Raw genomic sequence first — 26,928 nt, 5'->3', positions numbered from 1 at the left:
CAAATGTTAGGTTTACTAGCGGCACCACTTTCCATGAAAGAATAAAGAAAAAAATTAGACCTTCATACCAGATTTGCAAATAATCTTCAGCTTGGTGTGAAGCAGTGTTGCGTGAATGCTTGGCTATAGGATATTGACTTCAAAGCTGTGTTGCATTCAAAATTTTATTGCCACGTGAGGTCATGTAGAATTTGGCAAATATAAAAGTTGCTGAACCAGAAAATTTTTAAACTTAAGGGTGGACTGCACTTACTTTCTGCTCTTTTTACAGGAGGTTGAAAGTTTGCAATGAGTTATTTAAATAAGTGAAGAAAATATAAACAGCTAAAATAGCATCAAGCATAAATGCATTTTTGTAGTTGGGGGAGGAACCAATCATAATGTTAGTGAGAAGGTAAAGGACCGGGCAGTTGTAGTGAGGTTGTGATCAGAGAAAATAATTTATAAAGTGAGACTTGTGTGGGCCTTGAATGATGTGCATTAGTTTTATTATCGCCTCCAAATACCAGAATCTCAAACCCAAAACTTAAGTCATGATTTACTGGGCAACAGTGATCTCCGTGCCTCTTCTTTGGAGAGCTGGACAACCCACAGAATGATGTGGAGATGCTGGTGTAGGACTGGGGTAAACACAGTAACAGATCTCAGAACACCAGGTTAAAGCCCATCAGGTTTATTTGGTAGCACAAGCCACTAGCTTTTGAAGCACTGCTCCTTCATCAGTTAAGTGGGAGTTCTGTTCATAAACAGGGCACATAAAAGCACAAACTCAATTTACAAAATAATGGTTGGAATGCGAGTCTTTACAGGTAATCAAGTCTTAGAAGTACAGACAATGTGACAGTCCTCCAGAAGGCTGCTGTCCTCGACTTGGCATGTATGCCCAAGCCCAGTCAGGAGGTGCGTCAATGCCAGATTTATCAGCTGCACTCACAAGACAGCCCCGAACATCATCATTCAAACACAACACAATGCTATCTGCGCTCTCAAGACCAACCGCAACAATGTCATCAAACCAGCAAAGGAAGGGCCATTGTCTTATCGTACAGAACGGATTACTGCAAAGAAGCATACCGGCAACTGAATAATGAGGAACACCACAGACAGTTACCCACAGATCCGACCAAAGAACACCCGTCCACTCAACAGATTGATCAAGACCTTTGATCTGGACCTTCAGAGCATCCTCCATGCTCTCATCCTATGGTCTCCCTGCATTGGAGATCTCTACTGCTTCCCGAAGTTACACAAGGCAAATATGCCCAGCCTTCCCATCGTAGCGGGCAATGGAAACTTGTACGAGAACCTCTCTGGCTACGATGAGGGCATCCTGAAACCCATTGTACAAAACCCCAGCTTTTGTCGCAACACTGTGGACTTCCTACAGAACTCCGCACACATGGAGCAGTTGAACCAGGAGCACTCCTTGTCACAATGGATGTCTTGGCACTCTACACCCGCATCCCCCATGATGATGGCATTGCTGCAACTGCCTCAGTACTCAACACTACCAACTGCCAATCTCCAGGTGCAATTTTACAATTCATCTGCTTCATCCTGGACCACAATGTCTTCACCTTCAACAAACAGTTCTTATTCCATCACATAGAACAGCCGTGGGAACCAAATTTGCACCTCAGTATGCTAACATCTTCGTGCACAGGTTCGAACAAGACTTTTTTGTCGCACAGGACCTTCAACCGATGCTATACACTAGATACGTTGATGACATTTTCTTCCTTTGGGCTCATGGTGAACAATCAGTGAAACAACTATACAATGACATCAAGTTCTATCCCATCATCAGACTCACCATGGACTATTCTCCAGAATCAGTTGCGTTCTTGACACACATCTCCATCAAGGATGGTCACTTCAGCACTTCACTGTACCGCAAGCTCACGGATAACCTCACTATGCTCCACTTCTCCAGCTTCCACCCTAAACACGTTAAAGAAGCCATCCCCAATGGACAAGCCGTCCGTATAAATAGGATCTGCTCAGATGAGGAGGATCACAACAAACATCTCCAGACGCTGAAAGATGCCCTCATAAAAACAGGATGTGGTGCTCGACTGTTCTGATACGCCACAGCAAAAAACTGCACCGACCTCCTCGGAAGACAAGCACGGGACACAGCGGACAGAGTCCCTTTCGTCATCCGGAACTTCCTCGGAGCGGAGAAACTACGAAATCTTCTCCAGAGCCTTCAACATATCATTGAAGATGAACATCTTGCCGAGGCCATCCCCACTTTTTGCCTTCAAACAACCGCACAATCTTAAACAGACCATTGTCCGCAGCAAACTACCCAGTCTTCAGGAGAACAGTGACCACAACACCACACAACCCTGGCACAGCAACCTCTGCAAAATGTGGCATTTGCTACCAAATAAACCTGCTGGACTTTAACCTGGTGTGAGACTTCTTACTGCGTCAACCTACAGAAGACACCTCAAAGTGCCGGTCAGTTGCCCCAACAGTAGTACTGTTGCAAGATCTTCCAAATCTGTGTAAAGAAAAGTAGGCCTCTACCAAGTCAACACGCTCAGCATCAAGGTGCTGAATGAAAAATAAGTTTTCTAATTTTGCTTTGAAAAATGTATATTACAAACTTTTCTTCAAACTTAGAAGACTAGTACTTGACCAGAATGAAATTAAAGTGTCTATGTCTTCAGGGTGCTGTATAAATGCGGCTTGTTCTTTTTGCTTTTTTATTTTTAAATGTGGGTGCGAAGTGGTCACAGGATTGAAAAGTAATTTCAGTTACCCTCACGGAAGTATTGGAGTCCTAATGTTAAAATTATAAACCCTAGGGTGCTGCATCCTGTGATGGTAGAAACTCTGGTTTTGAGTTTTTTGTACTTACTTGCAGTTTTGAGCATCTAAAAATTATTGCTTTTTAATTTGAGGCATTAGTTGTCATGTGCTGTCACTGCTCAATTTAAATCTTTAGTTTACTGCATTTTCTTTGCAATGGTAGATTTGATTTTGTAAAATGTTTTATTTCTTAGTGTTTGTTCATAGTAGTACAGTCTCATGCTACACTCCTCTGTCACATAAAGGTGAGGTTGAAGGAAGCAGGGTTGACAAAGATTTGAGATGGTCATGATCTTTATACAGTGTTAATGTGACTGGAAATGTACAAAAAATGTGCCTCAACTAAAATTTGAAATCTATTCGCTGCTGATTAGCACAAAACATTTCATCTGAATAACAAGACTGAATTACTAACAGATTTGTCTTATTTCGCATTAGGGCAACCTCACAAACGGAGAAGGACATCTGAGCCAATTGAAATTGAAGATCGATTGGAATCTTTGATATGTCGTGTAGGAGAAAAGGTAGAGCCTCCTATTTTAGTAACCCACTGGCGAACGTTTAAAAATAATGAGTATCAACTGATTTCTACTGTGATGTGGAAATCGATGGCTCTGTCAGCAATGGGAACAAAAGTTACATTGCTAACAAGCTAGTTACATCTAAATGTTATTGAAAATGTACTGAGTTTTCCACATTCTGGTTCAATTTCAGACTTCTAAATATTGCTGTCTCAATTAACAGTCCATTTTTATTGCCTTGAACTTCTCCAAAACCTTTGATATAGTCTGGCACCTTGTTCATGCCCTCAGCTCTGGCATCTTGTACATCCTGTCAAGTGCACTAAATACAGGTTCTTTCTTTGCTGTAGGTAAATTAGGATTAATTTAAAATAGTACTTTTAAAATGCTCTAGCTCTTTATATGTGAATAACATGTATGCTTTGATTTACAGAGCACATCCTCACTGGAGAGCAACCTGGAAGGTCTGGCAGGAGTTTTAGAAGCTGACCTTCCGAACTATAAAAGTAAAATCCTGAGAATACTTTGTGCAGTGTAAGTTGAATGAAAAATAGTGTTGTACATTAGATAAATTTAGTTTAAGAAGGTTGTGTATTATAAGGAATTATAATTGTCTGATCCTTAGTTTGTTGGACAAATTGGAAATTAGTGCCAGAGTGGATTGAAAGAATTGGAGAAAATTGGCACTGTGAATCATAACTAGCTATGAATGGAAGGATGTTGCCAATATTAAGGAAACAGTATTTGAGGAAATATTTATGTATTGTTATATGCCAGATATCTATATTCTGAATTATAACATCAGAATAAATTGCTTTGCATGCTGTTTGAGAAGAAGGTTCTCGATATGAAAATTAGAATGGTCTCATGGATTGTAATGTTTTAAATTTGGAAACAGGTGGTTTATTTCTACCTTCATTGGTTCACGTTATCAGTAAAATGTATACTTGGTTTGCCTCTAGAGCACGACTGCTTCCTGAAAAATTAACTGTGTACACGACACTGGTGGGGCTGTTAAATGCAAGGAACTACAACTTTGGTGGAGAATTTGTTGAAGCTATGGTTAGACAACTCAAAGAAACTTTGAAAACTAATTTGTACACCGAAGCAGTTTATACCGTAAGTATTATTCTTCTGTTTTTTTTTGAGACTTTGCGAAGCCCTTTCCCGCTCTGTTCTGTTTACTAGATCCCAATCAATCGACCTGCTTCAAAAATTCTTAATAGCACTACCATGTTTGCCACTGTACAAGTTTGGCTTGATTAAAACTAATGTTCAGCACTGAGTGTTTTTCAATAGAGGCTTTACATCCTCTGTTTAATAAAATAAATTTATTGAAGGCTGATGCTATTGGGATGTGATGATTTTTATATTTTTGATCGTATTATGAAAATGATAATCACTTAGAACATTCTATATGAAGTAAAGAAAGGGTTAATGGATTTTGTACCTAGAGTATGTCACAAATGTAACTCCCTCATGGCTGATTTCCTTTAGCTTATACTGCTCCTAGCATTAATATAAGTTTTTTGCGTATTACATGCTTTAACTCTTTTTTTTATATAAAGACAGATAGTTTAATGTGGCTGTTATTTTGTAGACTTTGCAAATCTTACCTATTTGTGTTAGTAGTCATCGATACACAGATGGCAGTTTATGATACCAGCTTTTGACAGTTGCTGATGGCAGATTACAATACCAACTTTTAACAGGAAGAGTCCTGCTGGAACAGCTGCGATTGCACAAGTAACTTCAAAGACAGGGATGCTGGTACTGCTGCAGAAAGGTTTTGAATTGTGACCGTGTGTCATGACTGCAGCTGCCAGCTGGACAGCAAATTGTGATTAAATCTGGGGCTGTATCATGACCACAGAAGGAAGACCCAGAGTTCTGGCTGGAATGGGAAACTTGGAATCGTGATTGACACTAAGACTCATGATGTATAAATGCCCACTTGTGTTAGTGTTCTATGAGAAGTCTGCTAGTCCCTGCTTCTCCCAGAGCTCTTGAATGAACACCAGAGCTTTGAAATAAAAACTACTGTATTTCGACTCACTAACAGTCTGAGGTATTATTTTTACCTACAACACTATACATTAGCCACATTGTGCTTTAACAAGATTGGCTGAAAAATGTAATATTCCTTGCTAATGTACCCAATATCCATTTCAAAGTCTTTTACCTCATGCTTGGCGTGTGGTGACTTTTCCTAAAAAGATTCCATTTTACCCTGTTAAGTCCTACATCACATGGTTTGGCATGAACATAATTGAATGATATTTGCAAAGTGATAGCTACACCAGTCTATAGCAAGCATAATCTTTTCAGACTCGTTGCCTGGGTGCTGTAATAATGTATACCACCAGCTCTTAATTAGATTGTAGTATGAATTGACAGTTAATCAGAACTTCTATTTCACGAGCACAGCCCTTTTCTGGTCTGAATCGTTGAGGAGACACTTTTTTTTGGAATAATAATCTTTCAATACATAAACATTTTGTCTCCTCACTCTCATTCTTGTAATTTGTTTTTAATTTTACTTCTGTAAACTATGGAATACTCCTGAAAGCTTCAGCTCTAGCTTTCAAAATAAATATGCTACTTTTATCTTCAAGTTTCTGGAAATAAAACAGTCATAGCTCATAAAGATGTATTTCATGAAAATATTTTTACTCATTATGTCAAGTTGGTGGGTGCTGCTTTATAGGTCTAGTTCTCAAGAACCTACCCAAAGGATTTTCTTTTGTTTTCCAGTGACTTTTCTAATGATTCCAACTATGGAGTCATTCATTTACAACTGCCACCCTTGACTCTGGCAATACTTCTGGAATGGTGTGGATAACCTGGTGTTGTGAGACTTCTTACAATACTTCTGGAATGTCAGACTGCTTGTTTGGTGTTAACCTGTGGATAAGCTAGACCCTCCTTCAAATTGAACATAAGGATGACCAGAACCATTTAATCTTGCTCTTGACAGCTTCCATTTGTTGGCTGCTTGCTTAAACTGAACCAGCAGCGGGTAGCAATATGCGTGTCATTCTCAGGTTTGTGGGCAGCAACCAATGGAGTGCCACAGGGATCCGTGCTGGGATTGCAACTCTTCACCATATATGTTAATGATTTGGAGAACGGAACAGTGTGTACTGTGGCCAATTTGTGGATGCAAGGAGGATATCCATTGTTCATTTTGGAAGAAAGAATGAGAAGGCAGATTATTATTTAAGTGGAGAGAGACTGCAGCAGGCTACAGCACAAAGAGACGTGGGGGTTCTTGTTAATAAAACTCAGAAAGCTAGAATACAGGTCTAGAAGATAACAGGGAAGGCAAATGGAATGTTGTATTTTATTTCAAGGGGGCCAACATAGAAAGGAAAGAGGTATTTACAAAGTGATAGTGAGGCCACATTTAGAATTTTGGTCCCCTTACTTAAACAAAGATATGTTATAATTAGAGGCAGTACAGAGCGGGTTGACTAGGATGATCCCAGTTGTGGAGGATTACCACCTGCGGAAAGATTAGCCAGCTTGGGTCTAGAGTTCAGAAGAATGAGAGATGATGTGATTGAAACAGATAAGATTCTTAAGGGGTTAGACAGGGCAAGTGTTGGGAGGTTGTTTCCACTCACGGTAGAGTGTAGGACCGGAGGGCCTTTTCGCAGAGTAAGCGGATGCCCATTTAAGACAGATTTGAGGAAGAATTTCTACTGAGTGGTGAATCTTTGGAATTCTTTACTCCGGGAAGCTGTGGAGGCCGAGTCCCTGAACATTTTCAAGGTTGAGATCGATAAGTTTTTAATCAGTGGGGGAATTAAGGGTTACAGAGAAGGCATGAAAGTGGACTTAGTGAGTATTGGATCAGGCATGATCTTATTAAATGGTGAAGCAGGCTCAAAGGACTGAATGGACTTCCCCTGTTCCTATTTCTTTATAGTTTTATAGACTGTATGCAACTTTTATTTGTATTGAGCTAAGTACAAACATATTTATCCACATCCCTTTTGCCTGACCTGCACCATCTCAAATAGGTCAAATAGAATGGTAGAATATAATACTAATGGTAGGACTCTTGGCAGTGTGGAAGATCAGAAGGATCTTGGGGTCCGAGTTCATAGGACGCTCAAAGCAGCTGTGCAGGTTGAAGCTGTGATTAAGAAGGCGTATGGTGTTCTGGCCTTCATCAATCGAGGAACTGAGTTTAGGAGTTGAGAGATATTGTTGCAGCTATATAGGACCCTGGTCAGACCCCACTTGGAGTACTGTGCTTAGTTCTGATTGCCTCATTACAGGAAGGATGTGGAAACCATAGAAAGAGTGCAGAGGAGATTTACAAGGATGTTGCCTGGATTGGGGAGCATGCCTTATGAGGATAGGTTGAGGGAGCTCGGCCTTTTCTCCTTGGAGAGACGAAGGCCAAGGGGTGACCTGATAAGAGGTATATAAGATGTTGAGAGGTATTGATTGAATGAATAGTCAGAGGCTTTTTCCCAGGGCTGAAATGGTTCACAAGAGAACACAGGTTTAAGGTGCTGGGGAGTAGGTACAGAGGAGATGTCGGGTAAGTTTTTCACCAAGTGGTGGGTGCGTAGAATGGGCTGCTGGCAACGGTGGTGGAGGCGGATTCAATTGGGTCTTTTAAGAGATGCTTAGATAAGTACATGGAACTTAGTAAGATAGAGGGTTATAGGTAAGCCTAGTAATCTCCTAAGGTAGGGACGTGTTCGGCACAACTTTGTGGGCCGAAGGGCCTGTATTGCGCTGTAGTTTTTCTATGTTTCTATCTTTTCAATTTTTACCTACATTTTTATTCTTAAGCACTTCCTTGGCTGGAGTCTCGTGCTCCATTCTCCAAGCTCTAATCCACACTAAACTTGTCAACTTACATCCTACGCTACCATATGTCTTGCTCATTTATTGACAACATGTCCCTAATCGTTAGGGCCTAATGCATCAAATTCAGAAGCCTCATTCTACTTTGTTACATGCTAACTATTTTCATTACACCTATTTATGAAGCACATTGGGACTTTTTTATATTAAAGATGTTATTTCGCATCCACCTCATTCAACCTATGCAATAGCCTTTGATCTTCCATACCTTGCCCCCTGTACACTTGCTGATCTTTCTTCACCCATGCTACGGCCTTCATCTGTTGTTACTGTACTGCCTGGAACTTTGTTACTAAATTCTTCTGCCTTGTTATTTTTTTAAAATCTTTTTTTCAAAAGTCTATCTGACCGTGCTTTTGGTCATCTCCTGAATGTTTTGTTACTACTTTTTGTCTGTATCTACTTTGTGGAAGACCTTGAGATATTTTGCCATGCTAAAATTGCTATATAAAGAGAACTTGTTGATTGCATATAATTCAAAATGAAACTGAATTAATGCTAACTGTTGTGCAATTTGAACAATGATAAATTGAGAAGGGAAAGGTATTATTGGTTTCTAAGGGTTGGAGCTGTTTTTACAAAAAAGGAAGAAATGTTAAGATAAAAGCAAATTGCTGTGAATGCTGGAATCCAAATCAGAAACAAAAAATGCTGGAAAATCTCAGCAGGTCTGACAGCATCTGTGAAAGTAGAAATATGTCTGGAACAGGAGAATAAACAGTGCCAGTGATATTGAAACTGGGAGAGTTGTTTTCAGTTTCCAAGGCTGGCAAAATAGCACCCTTGTGAGTGGAGATAAAAATATTAATCATGTTCATAAAATGGAGTCTTCTCATTTTAAAAATAGATAAATAGTATTCGATATGTTGCAATTTAAGCTGTGTTCGTTTTGTAGGTTCGCTTCCTGTCTGATCTTGTGAACTGCCATGTGATTGCAGCTCCTTCAATGGTGGCAATGTTTGAAAACTTTATCAGCGTAACACAGGAAGAAGATGTGCCACAGGTAGAAAATCAAATATGTTTCTCTGGGTATTTTACATTTCTTTTACTATTCTTTCTTATTGACTGGATATAGGCAATGTCCTTTCTATCTTAGTCTTAAACTGATTTGCAGTATATCCACTGTTAATGCACTGGCTGCTGCCATTGTCTCCCAAGTATACACACCATGCATTTTCTTCCCAGTAAAACAACTTGGTCCTCCTTCAATCACTTGCAGTCAAAATGCCCAGGCTTTCTGTCAGGCAGACTTGAGAACAGATCATGTTACCATCAATTTACCTTAAATTAAAGACACTGTTCCAAAACTCAACAATTTTGCAGGTATTGCAGTTAGTATATGTTATTATTTTGCATTGATAATCTTTTAAAATATGTCATATTGATTGCCACTATGTTGTAGGTACGCTGTGACTGGTATGTGTATACAGTACTCTCTTCTCTGCCCTGGGTTGGAAAGGAGCTGTATGAGAAAAAAGATGTGGAAATGGATCGAATTCTATTACAGATCGAAAGCTTTCTGAAGTAAGAGACCATTTTACTTTTTTTTTAACTAAATCTCTTCTAAGAGTTATAATTTTGAGATGAATGCATTTAAATATACATGATAATATCTGATCCTATAAGCTGTTTTTACATTACCATTGTATTGATACAAAGGTTCTTTGCTTCAGTGCTGAAATTACAGTGCAAACCTTGAGTTAGGGCTTCACTTCACGCTAGTAAAATGGGAGATTCTCTGGAGAAGAGAATCAGTCTTGCTCAGCTTTGATGCAAAGTTGCACTGGTTCCGACAGTAGATTTATATTCATCTCCTTAAGAGCCATTGCAAAATGATATTTTTTGAGCAATGTTATAGTATGCTGTGAACGTATCCATAGATAGGTACACAAGTTGATACCCAAGAAATGAAGTAACTTTTTTAAAGACTGTATCAGCAAAAATTAAGTTTAAGCATTAAATTAACTTTGGGTTTACTTGGAGTTCAATGCTAACTTTTTTAATATAAACATTTCACTTGATGTAATAATAAGTTTAGATCCTTTGTTTTCCTTTTTCATGAATAAATGAAATCCTCAAGGTCAAACGTGACTTTCTGAGCATAGTATTTTGAGAGGCTTTGCAAGCTTTAATTCTTGCACACAAATATGTTTCTGAAGCCTTTCAATTCATTCCCTAAGCTATTGCCAGTCATATCTTCCAAACCCAGCAGTCTTTGACTGAGGTCTGCATAGCAAGTGGTATATGAAAAATTTTGTGCAGTGAGATTTGATTTAACTAGAAGAAATTGAAGTAGCAATGATGGTCTGTTACATTGATCTTTTGTCCAAGCTGGTGCCAAACTCTGATTACAAATCAATAACTTTGGCTGTCCTGGTGCTCCTTGCTTTGGTTCTGCAGTTCCTCCCTCCACAATTCTCCCTTCCTTAATGTATTTTTCTTTATCATGCAATGTAACAGTCGTTCCTTTTTTGTTAACATCACAGCTCACCACTCTTCCTCTCAAGGAGGGGTGCAAGGCCGAGGCCACTTCACTGCCCTATCGACAGATGTAAGTACTGCAACTTGGGAGTCATGGGCAGTGCACGGTCTGGAACATATTTCCATATGATTCAACTCCCCAATATACAATTGGGATTCCTCTTGCACATTGCAATGGGACTGATTACTTGTTCAAATTCAAAACTTACACCCCTAGACACAACAGATTGTTTTGGATATTTTTCCCTTCCAAATTCTAGAGAAGAGCTTGCAAAAGCAGGCTGGAGAGCACAGAACGAGTTTCAGCAATCTTTGAGAATACTTATGGTCATGTGGTAGATACAAGGATTAATAAGGTGTTTTTGTTCCCTTTCAATTTGGTTCCCCTCTCTCGTTGATTCCCCTTTGAGTGTTGACTAATAGTGAGATAAAATTCATCGCCAATGGGTTGCTCACATATAAGCTCCCTGGTGAAAGTTACCAAGCTGTTTGACCATTGGCATGCCAGAGCCCATTTTAATTTTTTTTTGTCTGATGCTCACATACATGGTTATTGCATTCTGACCAGCACTCTGGCTGCAATTTTGTTTTGGCTTTCCTTTTCCAAATCTAATGGCAGTGAACTTCAGTGTAGTTATCTCACCACTGCCCTGACTCCAAGTAGCTAATTCAAACCAGATCAGAGACTTTTCCTGATGTAGATTTAATCTTAAAACATTTTCAATGAGATAAATTGATGTACATTTATGCCCCTATTCCTGGGAGTGCTGACTGCAGCTATACCATATACCCTTGCTTTTAGATAGCTTTTTAGAGCTGGGTTATTGGAGAATACTTTCCTATCATTAGATAGCAGACGACAGCACCTACCAGCCTGGTAAACTGGAATCAATCTAGTATTCCCCTTTTGGCACCTACTGTTGGTGCAGGAAATGAACATGTTCAATTTTTTTTTCACAGAAGTGCATTCCACCTTTATCATTAGAGGGAATGTTGACAAATACATAGAAATGTACTTTGAAACTGTTGATTCTAATCCCTTTTGATCATGTCATGAAGGAAGGTGCATCATTAAGTTTTTTTAATGGATTAAAATATGGATTAGGTTGCAATAATTAACATTTTAATCTCTTATTTTGTGAACATATGAATTAGGAGCAGGCTGCTGAGCTCCATGAGCCTGCTCTACCACTCACTAAGATCTTGACTGATTTGATTGTAACCTCAACTCCACACTTATGTTTATCCCCAATAACCTTTCACTCCCTTGCTTATCAAGGACCTATTAACCTGCCTTAAAAATGTTCAAAGATTGTTCTTCCATTGCCTTCTGTGAAAGAGAGTTCCAAAGATGCAAGACCCTTCAGAGAAAAGTTATGATCTCTGTCTTAAATGGGCAACCTCTCCTTTTTAAACAGAGGCCCCTTGTTCTAGATTCTCTTTCAGAAGGAAACATCCTCTACGTATCCAGCTTGTCAAGAACCATCAGAAAGTTTCAGTCAAATTGCCTCTTACTCTTCTAAACTCCTGCAGCTACAAGCCTATCCTCATAAGTAACCCTCCCTTTCCAGGTATTAGTCCTGGAATTAGTCAGGTATAAACCTTCACCTAACAGCTTCCAATACATTTACATCCTTCCTTAAATGAGACCAATACTGTACACAGTAGTCTTCATATGGTCTTGCCAATGCCCTGCATAACATGCATAATCTCTTTTTGTAACCAATTCCTCTCTCAACAAATAAAAGCATCCTATTAGCTTTCCTAATTACTTGCTGTACCTGCTTACTAACCTATTGCCATTAATGCACTAGGACAACCAAATCCCTCTACACCTCAAAGCTTTACAATCTCTCACTTTTTGGACAGTATATATATTTTTTATTCTTCCTGCCAGTATGGAAAATTTCAGTTTCCCACCTTAGACTCCATTTGCCAGATCTTTGTCCACTCACTTAACTTATCTAAAATCCCTTTGTAGCTTCCTTGTGTCCATTTCACAACTTACTTCCCCACTTACATTTGTATTATAGCAAATTTAGCAATCATGCTTTTCAGTCCCATCATCCAAATCATTTATATAAATTGTAAAAAGTTGAGGCCTCAGCACTGATTGCTGTGGCACACCGCACATATTGCCAACCAGAAAATGACCCACTTATGGCTACCCTTGGTTTCCTGTTAGTTTTTTCAAATGGGATGTTCATTGTTTCAGTGTACTTTTCTAATCTGTTAGTAGCAAAATTGCTGACAATTATAATGTTTGCATTCTTTGGTTTGGATGGTTTTACTAGAAGTTCAGTTGGATCTAAGGGTTTACTCATTCTTGCTTCTCCTGACTTCTTTAGAATTGAATAAAGTTCCTTCTTGATCTAACAAAGGATAATTTGAAATATTGTTATAATGTAACAAGTGTATTCATTGTGTGATGCTGGAGTTAGTATCTTGTCCTAGTACCATTCTTTAACACTCCACAAAAGTACAAAAATATGATTTTGGAACAGGAGTGGACCATTCAACCCCTCGAGCCTACTCTACTATTTAGTAAGTTCCTGGGTGATTTGATTGTGGTGTTAATGCCACTACTGCTGATATCTTTGATTCCCTTGATATCCTAAAGAGGTAACAAGGGCAGATCTTTGGGCTAGTACTTGCACTAGGTAAATGCGGGGGGGGGGGGGGGGGGAGGTGGAAATTGGATTGTCCGACATAGTTTTGAAGTTGTGACTTCATGTAGTGGTTTAACGTGATTATTGTGTTTCAAACTTTTTAGGATTATGTGAAGCCCATTGAAGTACTTCTATGGAGATGCATTAAAGCCATTATGACTAGTTCCATAACAGCAGATTTGACGCAGATCCCTTTTCTAATACTGTAATCAATTTGCATGTGGGGCCAAGACTTACATATGCTATTTGCTGATCTGTTTTTAGGAGACGCCAAAAGCATCATGTACCAATGCTACAATGCTGGAATGCTGAACAACCTCACATACAGGAAGAGGTGAGAAGGCTAATTGAAGGTCAATGCTTTTTCTCTTGAGGGGACTTTTGACATGAATTTTGTAAATATTTCTGACGAATGATGATGCATGTGCAGTTGTCTGAGAAATGGTCTTTCTATTGAGTGACTGCTGACAAATACTATTAGAGTTTGCTGCACCAATTGGAGAAACCTTGAGATCATTTGAACTTTTCTCATTGGATGAGATGAACAGCAGATGAACTGCCAGACTGAATGTTGCAAAGCATGTTATATTTGGGGTGAAAGATGATTACCACAAGAGCTAGTCAAGGAATAACCTCTTGTAAGTGATGTTAAAATGATGCTCAGATTTTGCTTTTAATCTTAGTTGAAGGATGAAATGGAAGCCAGAAGAGTGTAAAGAGGAACTTGCACTTCTTTTCAAACTGTTGAACAACATTAGTGTTCTCTTCTTGGAATCGTAGAATCTACGGCACAGAGACGGGTCCTTTGGCCCAAACTGGTCCATGCTGACCAAAATGCCCATCTAAGTTAGCCCCATTTGCCTGCATTTGGCCCATATACCTTTTAAACCTTTCCCATCCATGTATTTGTCCAAACGCTTTTTAAATGTCATCGATGTCCCAGCCTCAACCATTTCCTCTGGCAGCTCATTCCACATATGTACCACCCTCTGTGTTTAAAAAAAAAAGTTGCTTCTCAGGTTCCTATTGATTCTGTCCACTCTTACATTAAACCTATGCCCTCTAGTTCTCGATTCCCCAGCCCTGGGAAAAAGACTGAGTGCATTCACTCTATCTATGCCGTTCATAATCTTATACACCTCTATAAGATTACCCCTCAATCTCATCCACTCCAAAGAAAAAAGTCCTAGCATCTGCCTATACCTCAGTCCCTTGAGTCCTGGCAACATCCTTACAAATCTCTTCTGCGCACTCTCCAGTTTAATAACATCTTGCCTGGAGCAAAGCAACCAAAATTGAACACAATACTCCAAGCGTGGCCTCACCAACATTCTGTACAACTGAAACATAACTTCCCAACTTCTATTCTCAACGCCCTAACTGATGATGGCCAGCAAGCCAAAAGCCGCCTTCACTGCCCTCGGTATCTGTGACTCCAATTTTAGAGAACCGTGCACCTGAACTCCAAGGTTCCTCTTGTTCCACAATACTCCCTAAGGTCTTAACTTTCACTGTGAAAGTCCTACCTTGATTTGACTTTCCAAAATGCAACACCTCACACTTATCTATACTGAACTCCCATTTGCCATTTCTTGGCCCACTTCCCCAACTGATCAAGATCCTGCTGCAATTTTTGGTATTTTGTTATTTCAATCATTTAAGACTGCTCACCACTTTGGTTGCAATTGTCTTGCAACTCCTTATGTTATTTCTCTATCCTGTCATTTGTTTCTATTGTAAATGCCTGGAGTTTGGAAAAGTGAAATTAAGACCCTTCTCAATTTGATGCAGATGGCAAAGGGCCTAGGTTGCTAGAAATATGAGGAAATAACCAAAAGAGTCTAAAAGAGGCGAAAAACTAATAGTGACATGCGGTGACTTGTACCACAGCTCCTGCGTATTGCTAAGCAATTTATAAATGATTAAAGTTCTGCTGTTACTTGTGAGCCATTACACTTTGTGGCTGATGATGTTAGAACATGCTGCACCACAGGGTTTGGCCACAGGTCAAAGCTGTTCCAGATGTGGTATTATAGGGAGGAGAATCTCTACAGTGCAGAAGGGGGCATGTGGCCAATCAAGTCTGCGCCGACTCTCTGAAGCAGCATTGTACCCAGGCCCACTCACCTGTCCTATACCCATAACCCCATGCATCTTACCATGGCAAAACCACTTAACCTACACATCTCTGGACTGTTTCACAATACCAGGGACCCGGGTTCAGTTCCAGCCTTGAGTGACTATGCAAACTCCACACGGACAGATATTTTCTCTGTGTCTGTGTGGGCTTCCTCAGGGTGCTTCGGTTTCCACCCACAGTATAAAGATGTGCAGACTAGGTGGATTGGCTATGGTAAATGAGCATCCCAAGATTTGTAAGTTGGATGGATTAGTCATGGTAAATGTGTGGGGTTATGGGGATTGGGCAGGGGAGAGAATTTGTTAAGACACTCTGTCAGAGAGCCAGTGCAGACTTGATGGGCTGAATGGCTGCCTCCTGCTTTGTAAAGATTCTGAGTTAGAATGGCCAATCCACCTAACCTGTGTATCTTTGGATGAAACTGGAGCACCCAGAGGAAATCCGGCATTCACGGGGAGAACATGCAAACTCCACACATGCACCCAGTGCCAGAATCGAATCTGAGTCCCAGGCACTGTGAAACAGTGGTGTTAATTATTGTGCCACCATGTCTCTTATGGTTCTCCACAAATGAAATTGGGGTGCAATTTATTAATCTCCTTATACTTCCTAGCACAGCTACAGATCAGAGTTTGCAAATGACAATAGGCAGATTTTGTGAGCTACAAGGACTGAGGAAAGGGGAGAACATAACTTCTCCACCCCTCTCCCATGAAGGATGTGTAAATCAAACTATATGGAGATTTCCATTTGTTGTAAACTAAATAATTAGTACAATCATCCTGGTAATGGAAAGTTGAATATTCAGGAAAATAATAGGCAGTTCAGGAAAATAAAGCAAATGTTTCGGTAATAATCTTGAAGTGGTTTTACAATTTACCTGTGGTTAACGTTGCTTTTGGGATTTGGTTACAGATTTAAATGAGTCTCCCAAGTTATTGCATGCTGTTTGTGCACTATCTTTCCACATATTGTCAGTTTACATTACATTCATATATATCATATTTTGATCAACAACATTAATTCATGCTGACTCTACATTTATAGTCATAGAGGTGTACAGCGTCTGACCTATATTCCTCTAAACCTTTCCTATCCATGTACCTGTCCAAATGTCTTAAATATTGTAATTGTACCTGCCTCTACCTCTGGCAGTTCATTCCATATACGCCCTACCCTCTTGTGTGAAAAAGTTGCCCTCAAGTATCTTTTTATATCTTTCCCCCTCACCTTAAACCTATGCCCTCTAGTTTTGGATTCCTCTACCCTGGGGAAAAGACCTTGGCTATTTAGCTTATCTGTACCCCTCATGATTGTGTAAATTCTCCTTGGAGGTCCTTATTCTGGAACCATTTTGTTTTCTGTAGTCATATTTGTTACAGATCAGGTCTGAAAATGTAAGCCTGTAAGGGACAATGATGCAACCTGAACCAAACGTGACAAAAATAACGTGATGTAACCTTCCTAATGATGGGTCCTGATGTTCTTATTTTATTGCGTATTTTGTTTAAGTATAATACAAAATCTTACTCTTCAAGCATTTAGGTTCTGGAGAAGGTGATTGTGATTCTCCTGGTGAAGTAGTTTTTGACTTCACTATACTGCTGCATTTGTACGCAAACCTGATAAACCCCTTGCCAGGATATGTTATAATGGCATAATTTTTATATCCCCTAGCCAGTCTCTGATCATCTACCTTTCTTAAACCTCAGTTCATCTAAAACTATGCTGCTGCTGCAGATTGCCCATTACCTATTACCCCTGTCCTTGCTGACCTACATTGACTCCTGACTTCATAATGTAATTTAAAATTCTCATCCTCGTCATTAAATTCCTTTTGTCAGCTTGTTCAGTGCTATCTCTAACTTATTCCAGTGCTACACCCTGCTGCACCATTTATACTACCTCATTCTTTTAGTATTGATTTTAACCTTTTTTATAATTGTTAGAATAAATGAAATTGAAAAGTTTCAAAGTTGCACATATTAAAATTCAATTTTTGAATGATTCATCAAAGCCTAATTTATCCCTGTATTAAAAAACAATGTTTTCTTTACAGTACTTGGACTGCCTTTGGGCACAAATTCAGAAGATGAAAAAGGATCGTTGGCAGGAGAAACACATCTTAAGACCATACTTGGCTTTTGACAGTGTACTCTGTGAGGCCTTACAACATAACTTGCCACCTTTCACCCCACCACCTCATACAAAGGACTCTGTGTATCCTGTGCCACGAGTCATTTTCAGGATGTTTGACTATACAGATGCCCCTGAGGTATGCAGTATTGTTTATTTTTGCTGAAATCGGTCATTTGTAAGTAAATTGCATAAGAATTAGTAGCTAATTGAAGATTTAAAAGAATCTGATTGCATCTCTGTGACATACCTTGGGACATCTTCCTATGTTAAACGTATGCCATAAATACAACGTGTTGAATATACGAATGCTAGGAAAACAAATTGGTTATCAAAAACAGTAAATATTTAAAATGTAATCGGCCACTCAACTCGAATGAACTGAATTTTCTGTTTTCCACTGTATGTTGTGTTTATCACGTAAATCCATTACTTAGTTTATTTAAATTAATTGACTTTTAATTATTTTTAATGTGGATAATTTTACAAGCACTTCACTCAACATTAAAAAAGACAAATGATCATTCCTTAATGTAACAGATTGCTATCTCTAAAATCAAATTGATGGGGTTATTTCTGGGCAAGACACTGATTCATGGAGCCAGGTTGACTTTCAAATTCATTCTAGAGGGGGAAATGCAGTTGTTGACTCAGGTTCCTTGTTAATATGTAATTCATTATCTGGCAAATGCAGCCTAAGGTGGGAAACTGTGAAATTCTCCATATTGGCAGGAAGAATAAAAAATGTGTATATTGTCCAACAAGTGAGAGTTTGTAAAGCTTTGAGGTGCAGAGGGATTTGGTTGTCCCAGTGCATTAATGGCAATAGCTTAGTAAGCAGGTACAGCAAGTAATTAGGAAAGCTAATAGGATGCTATTATTTGTTGAGAGAGGAATTGGTTACAAAAAGAGATTATGCATGTTATGCAGGGCATTGGCAAGACTATATGAAGACTACTGTGTACAGTATTGGTCTAATTTAAGGAAGGATGTAAATGTATTGAAAGCTGTTAGGTGAAGGTTTATTAGACTAATATGGTTTAAGAACAACAACTCTTATCCAGGGTGATAAAATACCATTGTCCTGCAGTCACGCATCAACCAAGTATCCTATTTTGAATAATCCCAAAAGTTTTGCCTTTATTAGCTAGCTTTGTAAATTATTTCAAACATTTATCATAAGCTTTACAGTATAGAAAGAAAGTGAGCTTTGCCAATCCTACCTTACATATCATGTTTGCTTTCAGAACCAGTTTTGCTCTTTTGTGTCCTTGAATTTCTTTGGTGACATGGGGACCCAAACTGAATATAAAATTTGAAGTGTGGTTTTAACAGTATGTCGTTAAATCTCAGCGTAACTTGTATGCTAGGGTGGTGTGGGCCTACAAATTGAGAGATTCTGGCTTAAAATTTGGATTGAACTGTTTATCAGTAAGTGAGATTACACTTGAATGTAACAGCTGCAGAAATCGCAGTGCAAGCATAAATATTTAACCTTCCAATGATTTTAAACTTCTCAAGATTATCATAATTGGATCTTTTGTGATGTGTTTGTAAACTGCTCATCTCGGAGTACTTTTACAATTGCATCCATTTTGAATTGGCCTAGAGGTATTTGTATTTCATCACATGATGAAGTGCTGGGCACTGCTTGTGATAAATGACTTGTGGAATTAGATGATCTTCACCTCCTATCCTTTTGTATTTATGGTCTTTTCTCTGCTTCGAGCAAGAAAGAGTGTGTTGCCCTTGCAGTTGTTTTATTTGGTAAATTTAACTTTCTATGAATAATGAGTGAAGATCTGCCTTGCTGTCAGCGAAGGGTTTATAATTTAAATTGGATCCTTTGCCATGAATAAATATGGGACAATCTTACAGAACACACAGTGCTTTTAATCTTTTGCAGTGACTGACTAACTTTCTTTGGTAAAAAGTTAATTAGACAAAAGTTTCCACCAGGTGTGAAATTTGCCTAAAATGGACTAAATCAACCCAAAAGATTGAGGAGTTTTAGGCACAAATTGTGCCCTGGTCATTCATGATTCTGCAATCAATTTATAATCATTTTAAAATATATATTCTCATTGGAACTGGCCCCACCCACAAAACTGACCACACTCCAGATAGAAGTAATTACTATGGTGAGTTTCTGTGAATTGTGCTCATTTGTGGACTTTTGAGGGGTTTTTTTATAGGTGCAAAGATACCAATAGGCTCACTTTAAAAGTGTTAAAATATTTTCAACTTATTACAAAACTTACTGCTGTACAGTAACGTAATTAGGGTTTGGAATGCACTGCTTATGAATGTGGTGGAAGCATTCAATAGGAAATTAGATTTTGTAGGGAAAAGGAGGGTCAGAATTAGGTGAGTTGCTCACTCATGAAAGCTGGTGTAGCAAAATGGGCCAAATGGCTGCTCCCTGCACTGTAACAATCTGATTCTGCAGTAATCTAGAGGCCTTGAGCAATGCTTTGGAGTCATGTGTTAACGCCCACCAATCTCAGCTGAGGAAATTTAAATTCAGTTAATTAAAAAAGCTGTAACAAACAGCCAGTCTTCATCATGACAATGAAACTGCCAGTTGATTTGTAAAACCCCATCAGGTTCACTCATATTCTTTAGGGAAGAAAATCTGCCATTGATACCTGGTCTGGTCTACATATGACACCAAACCCATAGTAATGTGACTCTTAACTGCCCTCTGAAATGGCCTATAAAACCAAGCGATTGTATCAAACCACTACAGAAAAGTAATACAAGAAAAAAAACAGGATGAATCACCTGACATTAACCTGAGTTTGGGCAGGCAGAGTAGGGGGTGAGGGGAATCCTGTCTATTCAATTTTATGTCTCCGTTTCCGAACCTGACCGTGGTAATATGTTTGGAAGGAATCCCGCTCAGATGCTGGGACAGCAGAATAATTACTCATTTCAACCTTGCAAGTAGAGTTAATGGACTTCTCTTTACTTAAATTGACCTGGAATTTCAGATAAGAGTGATTGGCAGGGTCATGCGATATGGTTTATGTGCAGTCCTGGATCCACAGAGGGAAAAAAAAAACAGGCTTTTGCGGGGGGAAAAAGAGTTGGTGTTTGGCTGTTCTGGTTGAAGTTAGGGGAATTTTGCAGGCTTTTACTCAATATTCCTCTGAAAACTCCAAGGCTGTTTACGTTTATAGCAAGTACATTTGTGGATTGTTAACTATATTTAAAGTTAGCTTTAAGTTTGTGAGAAGGATTGGAACTTATTTGGAACAGAAATAGTGATGTCAGAAATCAGTTGTTTCCTTTCATGTTTTAAAGATTGAACAATCTTAAGAGTTGAGCTGCTTAAACAGTGTTATGAATAAAGTTTGTTTTAAGAAAAGATCCCAAATTTGTCAGTGGAATTACTCCTGGAGCAAAGTATCCTTTTCTCACATTTATGCCAAAATAGAAAAATTGGAGGCCAAATCTGGCTTGGGGCTGTGGCCTGGACTCTGACGAGTGGTGAGGATGACGCAGAGGGATATAGATAAGTTGAGTGGATAAAAACTAGGCAGATGGAATATACGGTGGGAAAATGTGAAGTATTCACTTTGAATTCTGTGGAATTCTTTACCACAGAAGGCTGTAGAAGTTGAGTCATTAAATATGTTTAAGGCTAAGATAGAGTTTTAATCAGTAAGGGAATTTAGGTTATGGGGATATGATGGGAAAGAGGAGTTGAAGATTGTCATATCAGATCAGTCATGATCTCACTGAATGGTGGAGCAAACTCGATGGGCTCAATTGCCTACTTGTGATCCTATGGCTTATGGTTTAATCAATATGGACAGCATAGGACAGTGTGCTGCTGAAATAAAGGAACTTGTCCATTACTGACTGAAACTTTCGGCTTTCATTAGGGCTTTCCTGAAGCAGACTGGTACTATGCTTCAATTTTTCCTCATGCTTATTGTAAGGCTAAATTGTTGGATGCATTGGAGAATAAGTTAGTGCTATATTGTATATCCAACTTTAAACTGACAGCTAGTGCTCACTCATCAGCAAGCAGGAAATCACAAAATGTGTCCTTAAAGATCTTTTATCCATTGCTAATGGAATAGAGGATATAGGTAAGAAGGTGCTGTTGCAACTGTATAGGGCATTGGCGAGGCCACATCTAGAGTACGGCACACACTTTTGGTCCTGTTATTTGAGGAAAAAGGTAAATGGTTCAGAGAAGATTCACTAGCTTGATTCCAGCAATGGAGAACCTGTCTTATTAGGTGAGAATAAGCAGTTTTGGTCTATACTCGCTGGAATTTAGAAGAATGAGAGAAGATCTAATTGAGATATACAAGATGCCAAAGGGAACTAGCAGAGTAGACGGGCAGATGTTTCCTCTTGTTGGACATTCTTGAATGAGAGGCCATAGTTTTAGACTAAGGTGGCAGATTTAAAACAGAAATGTGGATGAATTACTTCAGTTAAAGTAATCTGTGGAATTCATGCCAGAGTGCAGTGGATGCTGGAGCACTAAACAAATTTAAGGAGTGATAAATAGGTTTTTAATTAGCAAAGGGATGAAGAGTTATGGGGAGCCGGCAGGAAGGTGGAGATGAAGTTGAGATGAAATCAGCTGTTCGCATTGAATGACAAAGCAGGCTCAAAGGCCTGAATTGCATAGTCCTGCTCAAGTTCTTCAATGGGCCATGGTTGCATTACTGTTTCTTGCAGGATGGTTCCTTGCTCCAGAGTTCAATGAGTCTTGTGATTAGACATTGACTTCCAGCCTGTAGACCTCAGCTGGTATTACATCGAGCTTTGCCACGAAACAGGAGTTTGATTGTGTTTCTAACTGGAAGATTGTCAAGAGATGGAATTTAATGTTGGCAAGTGTGAGGTGGTCCACTTTGGTAGGAAGAATGGTAGGAAGGACTATTACTTACGTGGCGAAAAACTGCAGCAGGCGACGGTGCAGAGGGACCTCGGGGTCCTTGTGCATGAGTCGCAAAAACCCAGCTTGCAGGTGCAGCAGGTGGTCAGGAAGGCGAATGGGATGCTGGCCTTCATAGCGAGGGGGATTGAATATAAAAGTAGGGAGGTCTTGCTGCAGCTGTATAGGGCATTGGTGAGGCCGCAGCTGGAGTACTGTGTGCAGTTTTGGGCGCCGCACCTGCGCAAGGATATTTTGGCCCTGGAGGGAGTGCAGAGGAGGTTTACTAGGCTGATACCGGAGTTGAGGGGATTGAGCTATGAGGAGAGGCTGAATAAACTAGGCTTGTACTCGTTAGAGTTTAGAAGAATGAGGGGAGATCTCATTGAGACGTATAAGATGATGAATGGGATGGATAGGATAGAGGTGGAGAGACTCTTCTCGCTCAAAAAAGACAGTAGGACTAGGGGGCACAGCCTCAAGATAAAGGGGAGGCGGTTTAGAACGGAGTTGAGGAGGAACTTCTTCACTCAAAGGGTGGTGAATCTCTGGAATTCTCTGCCCGTTGAAGTGGTGGAGGCTGCCTCGCTAAATATTTTTGAGAAGCGGGTTGATGGGTTCTTGATAAGAGAGGGGATTAAGGGTTATGGGGAGAGGGCGGGAAAGTGGAACTGAGCCACAACAGATCAGCCATGATCTTATTGAATGGCGGGGCAGGCTCGAAGGGCTAGATGGCCTACTCCTGCTCCTATTTCTTATGTTCTTATGTTCTTAAGAGATCATTTAATGGTAGTCTATGGCAGCCTGGTCATTGCTGCTTTGTTGATAGATGAAGGCTTTTTAAGGATGTGATTAAATAGCTCTGCCCATCTTTCCAGAATTGGGGCCTTTTCTGTTAACAGTGTTGATCATTTGATGCTGAGGAGTGGCAATGAACCAGTAGTCTGGAGCCCATGGACAGATTTCTGAGCATTGTAGAATTTCTTGCAGCCTTTGTAGTCTGCATATGTCTGAAGTTCAGCCACCTCTGATTTTAGCCAAGTGTCTTGTAGCCAACAGTCCTGAAGGTGTTTCAGTAGGCATAGTGCTTGGTTAGTAATGACTGGTCACTGACTTAAACTTGTAGAGGCATTCCCCCCACCCCACCACGCGAACACACACACCATGCATGCTTTGCAGCAACGGTAGGTTGTCTCTTGGCTGGTGGTGGGATTGCCTGGTCCCACCACTGTCAATGGAGTCCCCCATCAAATGTGCCCCTCGCTGTCTTGAAACCCAAGGCCTGGGCACGCCATAGAGGGACCAGACGATCCAGCCTGCATGAGCATTCAGAAAGTTCCAATCAATGTTTCTCCTCCAGTAATTCCTGTATTCTCATTATTTTCATCAAGCCAGCCTTGATGCTTACAGGAATAGGACCAGGGACCTCTAGAGCAATGGAGTACATTATATCCCTGAAAGTCACTCAGTCATCCTCGTTGTAGTGATGGTCCAAATTCGCTGTACACATGCAACACTTGGAGAGATTCTTAATGACTGAGATGCTTTTGGATCTTCGTGCCCTAGGGGTATCTAGGAATATGGATCTTAATGTTTAGCTTTGAAATTATAAGACAATGAGAAGTCAGCACCATGCATCACTCTCATTACACACACATTCTACCCATCTTCCTGGCTAGTGATGATAGTGATTAAATGCCAATGCGTAGACCAGGAGTGCATCCAAGATGTGTTGTGATTAAGGAGGTGGAAAATTGTGTTCGTGGTTAAGAAGCATAGAATCCCTACAACGCAAAAGAAGGCCATTTTGCTCATCAAGTCTGCACTAACTCCGACACAGCATCTTGGGAAGTTAAGGGACAATTTAGCACGGCCAATCCACCTAACGTGCACGTCTTTGGATTGTGGGAGAAAACCAGAGCACCTGGAGGAAACGCATACAGACACAGGGAGAAAAGTGCAAACATCACGTGGATGGTCATCCAGTGCTGGAATCAAACCTGGATCCCTGGTGCTGTGAGGTAGCAGTGCTAACCACTGTGCCACTGTACCGCTTATGAGCATTTATCTTCAGTGAAGAGACAATTGTTGTTTCAATCCCAGCCCCTTTTTCCAGAGACCCCTTTCCACACTTGGTGACCCGCACCAACTTTTGCATTGGAGTTGCCAAGAATGATTGGCCTGTTTGACTTTAGCAAAGCAACAGTTAAGGAATGGAAGACTTCATACAACTTACCTTTGATTTCATTTAGGGTCGGTCAAGATATGGGTTTACAAATTGAGAGTTGTTTGCCTAATGTCACGAAGGGGGAAATTTAAGCAGCATCAGGCTATCACTAACACCTTAGAAAGGCATGTCAGTTTACCGATGAGATGGTTCATAACAACAAAATTTAACCCAGCTTCACACCATTTTTTTTTTCCATGGCTACTCCAAATAAATTTGTAACACTGCCAGTTTCCTCCTGTTGACCATCCTCCTGTAATCTGAGACTCTCGCCGAGCATGACAATCTGGACTTTTTAACTGGCCAGATTTCTGAGAGGAATTTTTTTTTTCCTCAGGTCTGCTGGCTGTGGCGTTTTTTCATGAGGGTGGCCCATTCTTTCTGCAAATGATGATTTGTGTCATCTTTACTTTTTTTTCTGAGATTGATGTATGTCTTGTTGATGGAATCCCTGTCAACTCCAATCTGCTGGCCAGGGAGGTAAAGCAGACAATTTTCCATCTCTTCCTAGTTCAGGGAGATGAGCACTGTGGTCCTGAAGTTTCACTTATTTCCTGTGAAAACAACCTTGTGGCATGAGCTGCTTGTAGTCATCTGGGGCCATGTTATTCAGCGAACAGAGGGTTCGTTGCCAAGAGAAACTTGGTGTGTATTAGATTGCTGGCAGCAGAGTTTTGGACAGCTTTAGGATCATTAGTTGGGGTATTTTGTTTTAACTGCAGGTGTGCTTATTCAATTCTGCTAATGACCATGATTATGATTCAATTTATCAATTTGCTCAATGTCACTCGGTGCTTATATTTAAAGTACTTATGTCACTTGTGTCCAGGTATACAGTCTGATTTAGCAAAAATTGCAATGCTGGTGTTGCATTTTCCCTGACTTCCCCCATCTAAATTTGTCCTTTAAATTACTCTTTAAGCTTCCTAATTCCCTTTCTCTTCTATACTAGTTTTGTATGCTTAAAATGTCGTCATTTGGTGATCATTTCTTGCAATGAGATATTTCCATTATTGTAACATATTTGTTTTGTAGAATATCTCAAAAGACTGAAATGTGTTGGGGTGCAAGATATTTTCTGTCTGTTATAGAAGTTGTTCAGAATGTGGGATTGCAGTTTTATTGGACATCAATTGCCTAACCTTCTAATTACAATTCAAGTACCAAATTTTATTGCCAGTCGATTGTCTTTATTTCTTTTGGTTACCTGGACACTGAACATTAAGATAAATTTGACACCTAAACTGTTATCTCTTCCTTTAGGGCCCAGTAATGCCTGGTAGTCACTCTGTTGAGAGATTTGTAATTGAGGAAAATCTGCACTGCATCATCAAGTCTCATTGGAAGGAAAGAAAGACATGGTAACGTTTGCATTGTTTCAGTACTGTGGTCACATTTTCTTGGTGGAGGAGGGAGAGTATTATCAGATTTAAGGTGTAAGCATATGTAATGCAAATAGTGTCAAGTAATGCAAATAGTTAAAAATTTAAAAAGCAGGAAATAGCTACTATTTTTAAAATTCCTTCATGGCATGTGAGCATCACTGGCAAGTCCAGAATTTATTGCCAACACTAACTGCCATCAAGAAGGTTGTTGGGAGCCACCTTCCTGAACTGCTGCAGTCCGTATGGTGTAGGTACACCCACAGTGTTAGCAGGGGAGTTCCAGGATTTTTACCCATTCAAAATAAATAAATGGTGATTATAGTTCAAAGTTATGATTGCCTTTGTCTTGAAGGGGAACTTGCAGGTGGAGATGTTCCCAATGCATGTATTGGCCTTCTAGGTGGTAGAGGTTGTGCATCTGGAAGGTGCTGTCAAAAGAGAGCCTCGCAAATAGCAACAGTGTATCTTGCAGATGGTACACACTGCTGCCACACGTGCCAGTGGTAGAGAGATTGAATGTTTGTGGTAGACGTTGATCAAGAGAACAGCTTTGCCCTAGATAGTATGGAGCTTCTTAGCTGTTATTGGTGCTTATTCATCCAGGCAAGTGGAGAATATTCTCTCTTACTCCTGACTGTGCCTTGTAGATGATGGATAGGATCTGGGGAGTCGGGAGGTGAATTACTCAGTGCAGAATCCCCAGTTTCCTATCTGCTGTTGTAGTCACAGCATTTATATGGCTGGTCCAGATCAGTTTGT

General features: G+C 39.9%; 1 protein-coding gene across 4 annotated transcripts in view; it reads left to right on the top strand.

Annotated features, from left to right (window-relative positions):
* Nucleotides 1-26,928, top strand: part of ncbp1 (nuclear cap binding protein subunit 1) — a 79,686-nt gene that overhangs the window by 19,696 nt on the left and 33,062 nt on the right. For 3 of the 4 annotated variants that reach the window (XM_080188664.1, XM_080188666.1, XM_080188665.1), the window contains exons 2-9: nucleotides 3,259-3,344; nucleotides 3,775-3,875; nucleotides 4,304-4,460; nucleotides 9,124-9,231; nucleotides 9,631-9,752; nucleotides 13,643-13,712; nucleotides 17,578-17,793; nucleotides 26,048-26,145. In XM_080188664.1, coding sequence (XP_080044790.1) covers nucleotides 3,259-3,344; nucleotides 3,775-3,875; nucleotides 4,304-4,460; nucleotides 9,124-9,231; nucleotides 9,631-9,752; nucleotides 13,643-13,712; nucleotides 17,578-17,793; nucleotides 26,048-26,145 — 958 coding nt within the window. Of the gene's footprint in view, nucleotides 1-3,258; nucleotides 3,345-3,774; nucleotides 3,876-4,303; nucleotides 4,461-9,123; nucleotides 9,232-9,630; nucleotides 9,753-10,714; nucleotides 10,780-13,642; nucleotides 13,713-17,577; nucleotides 17,794-26,047; nucleotides 26,146-26,928 lie in introns of those variants that run through there. The other variant, XM_080188667.1, reaches the window with a different exon arrangement.

Source organism: Carcharhinus amblyrhynchos, chromosome 5 (assembly GCF_965287045.1).
Source record: "Carcharhinus amblyrhynchos chromosome 5, sCarAmb.v2.hapA, whole genome shotgun sequence".
NCBI lineage: Eukaryota > Metazoa > Chordata > Chondrichthyes > Carcharhiniformes > Carcharhinidae > Carcharhinus > Carcharhinus amblyrhynchos.
The sequence above is the reverse complement of the archived record's forward strand: the minus strand, read 5'-3'. Positions and strand labels throughout refer to the sequence as shown.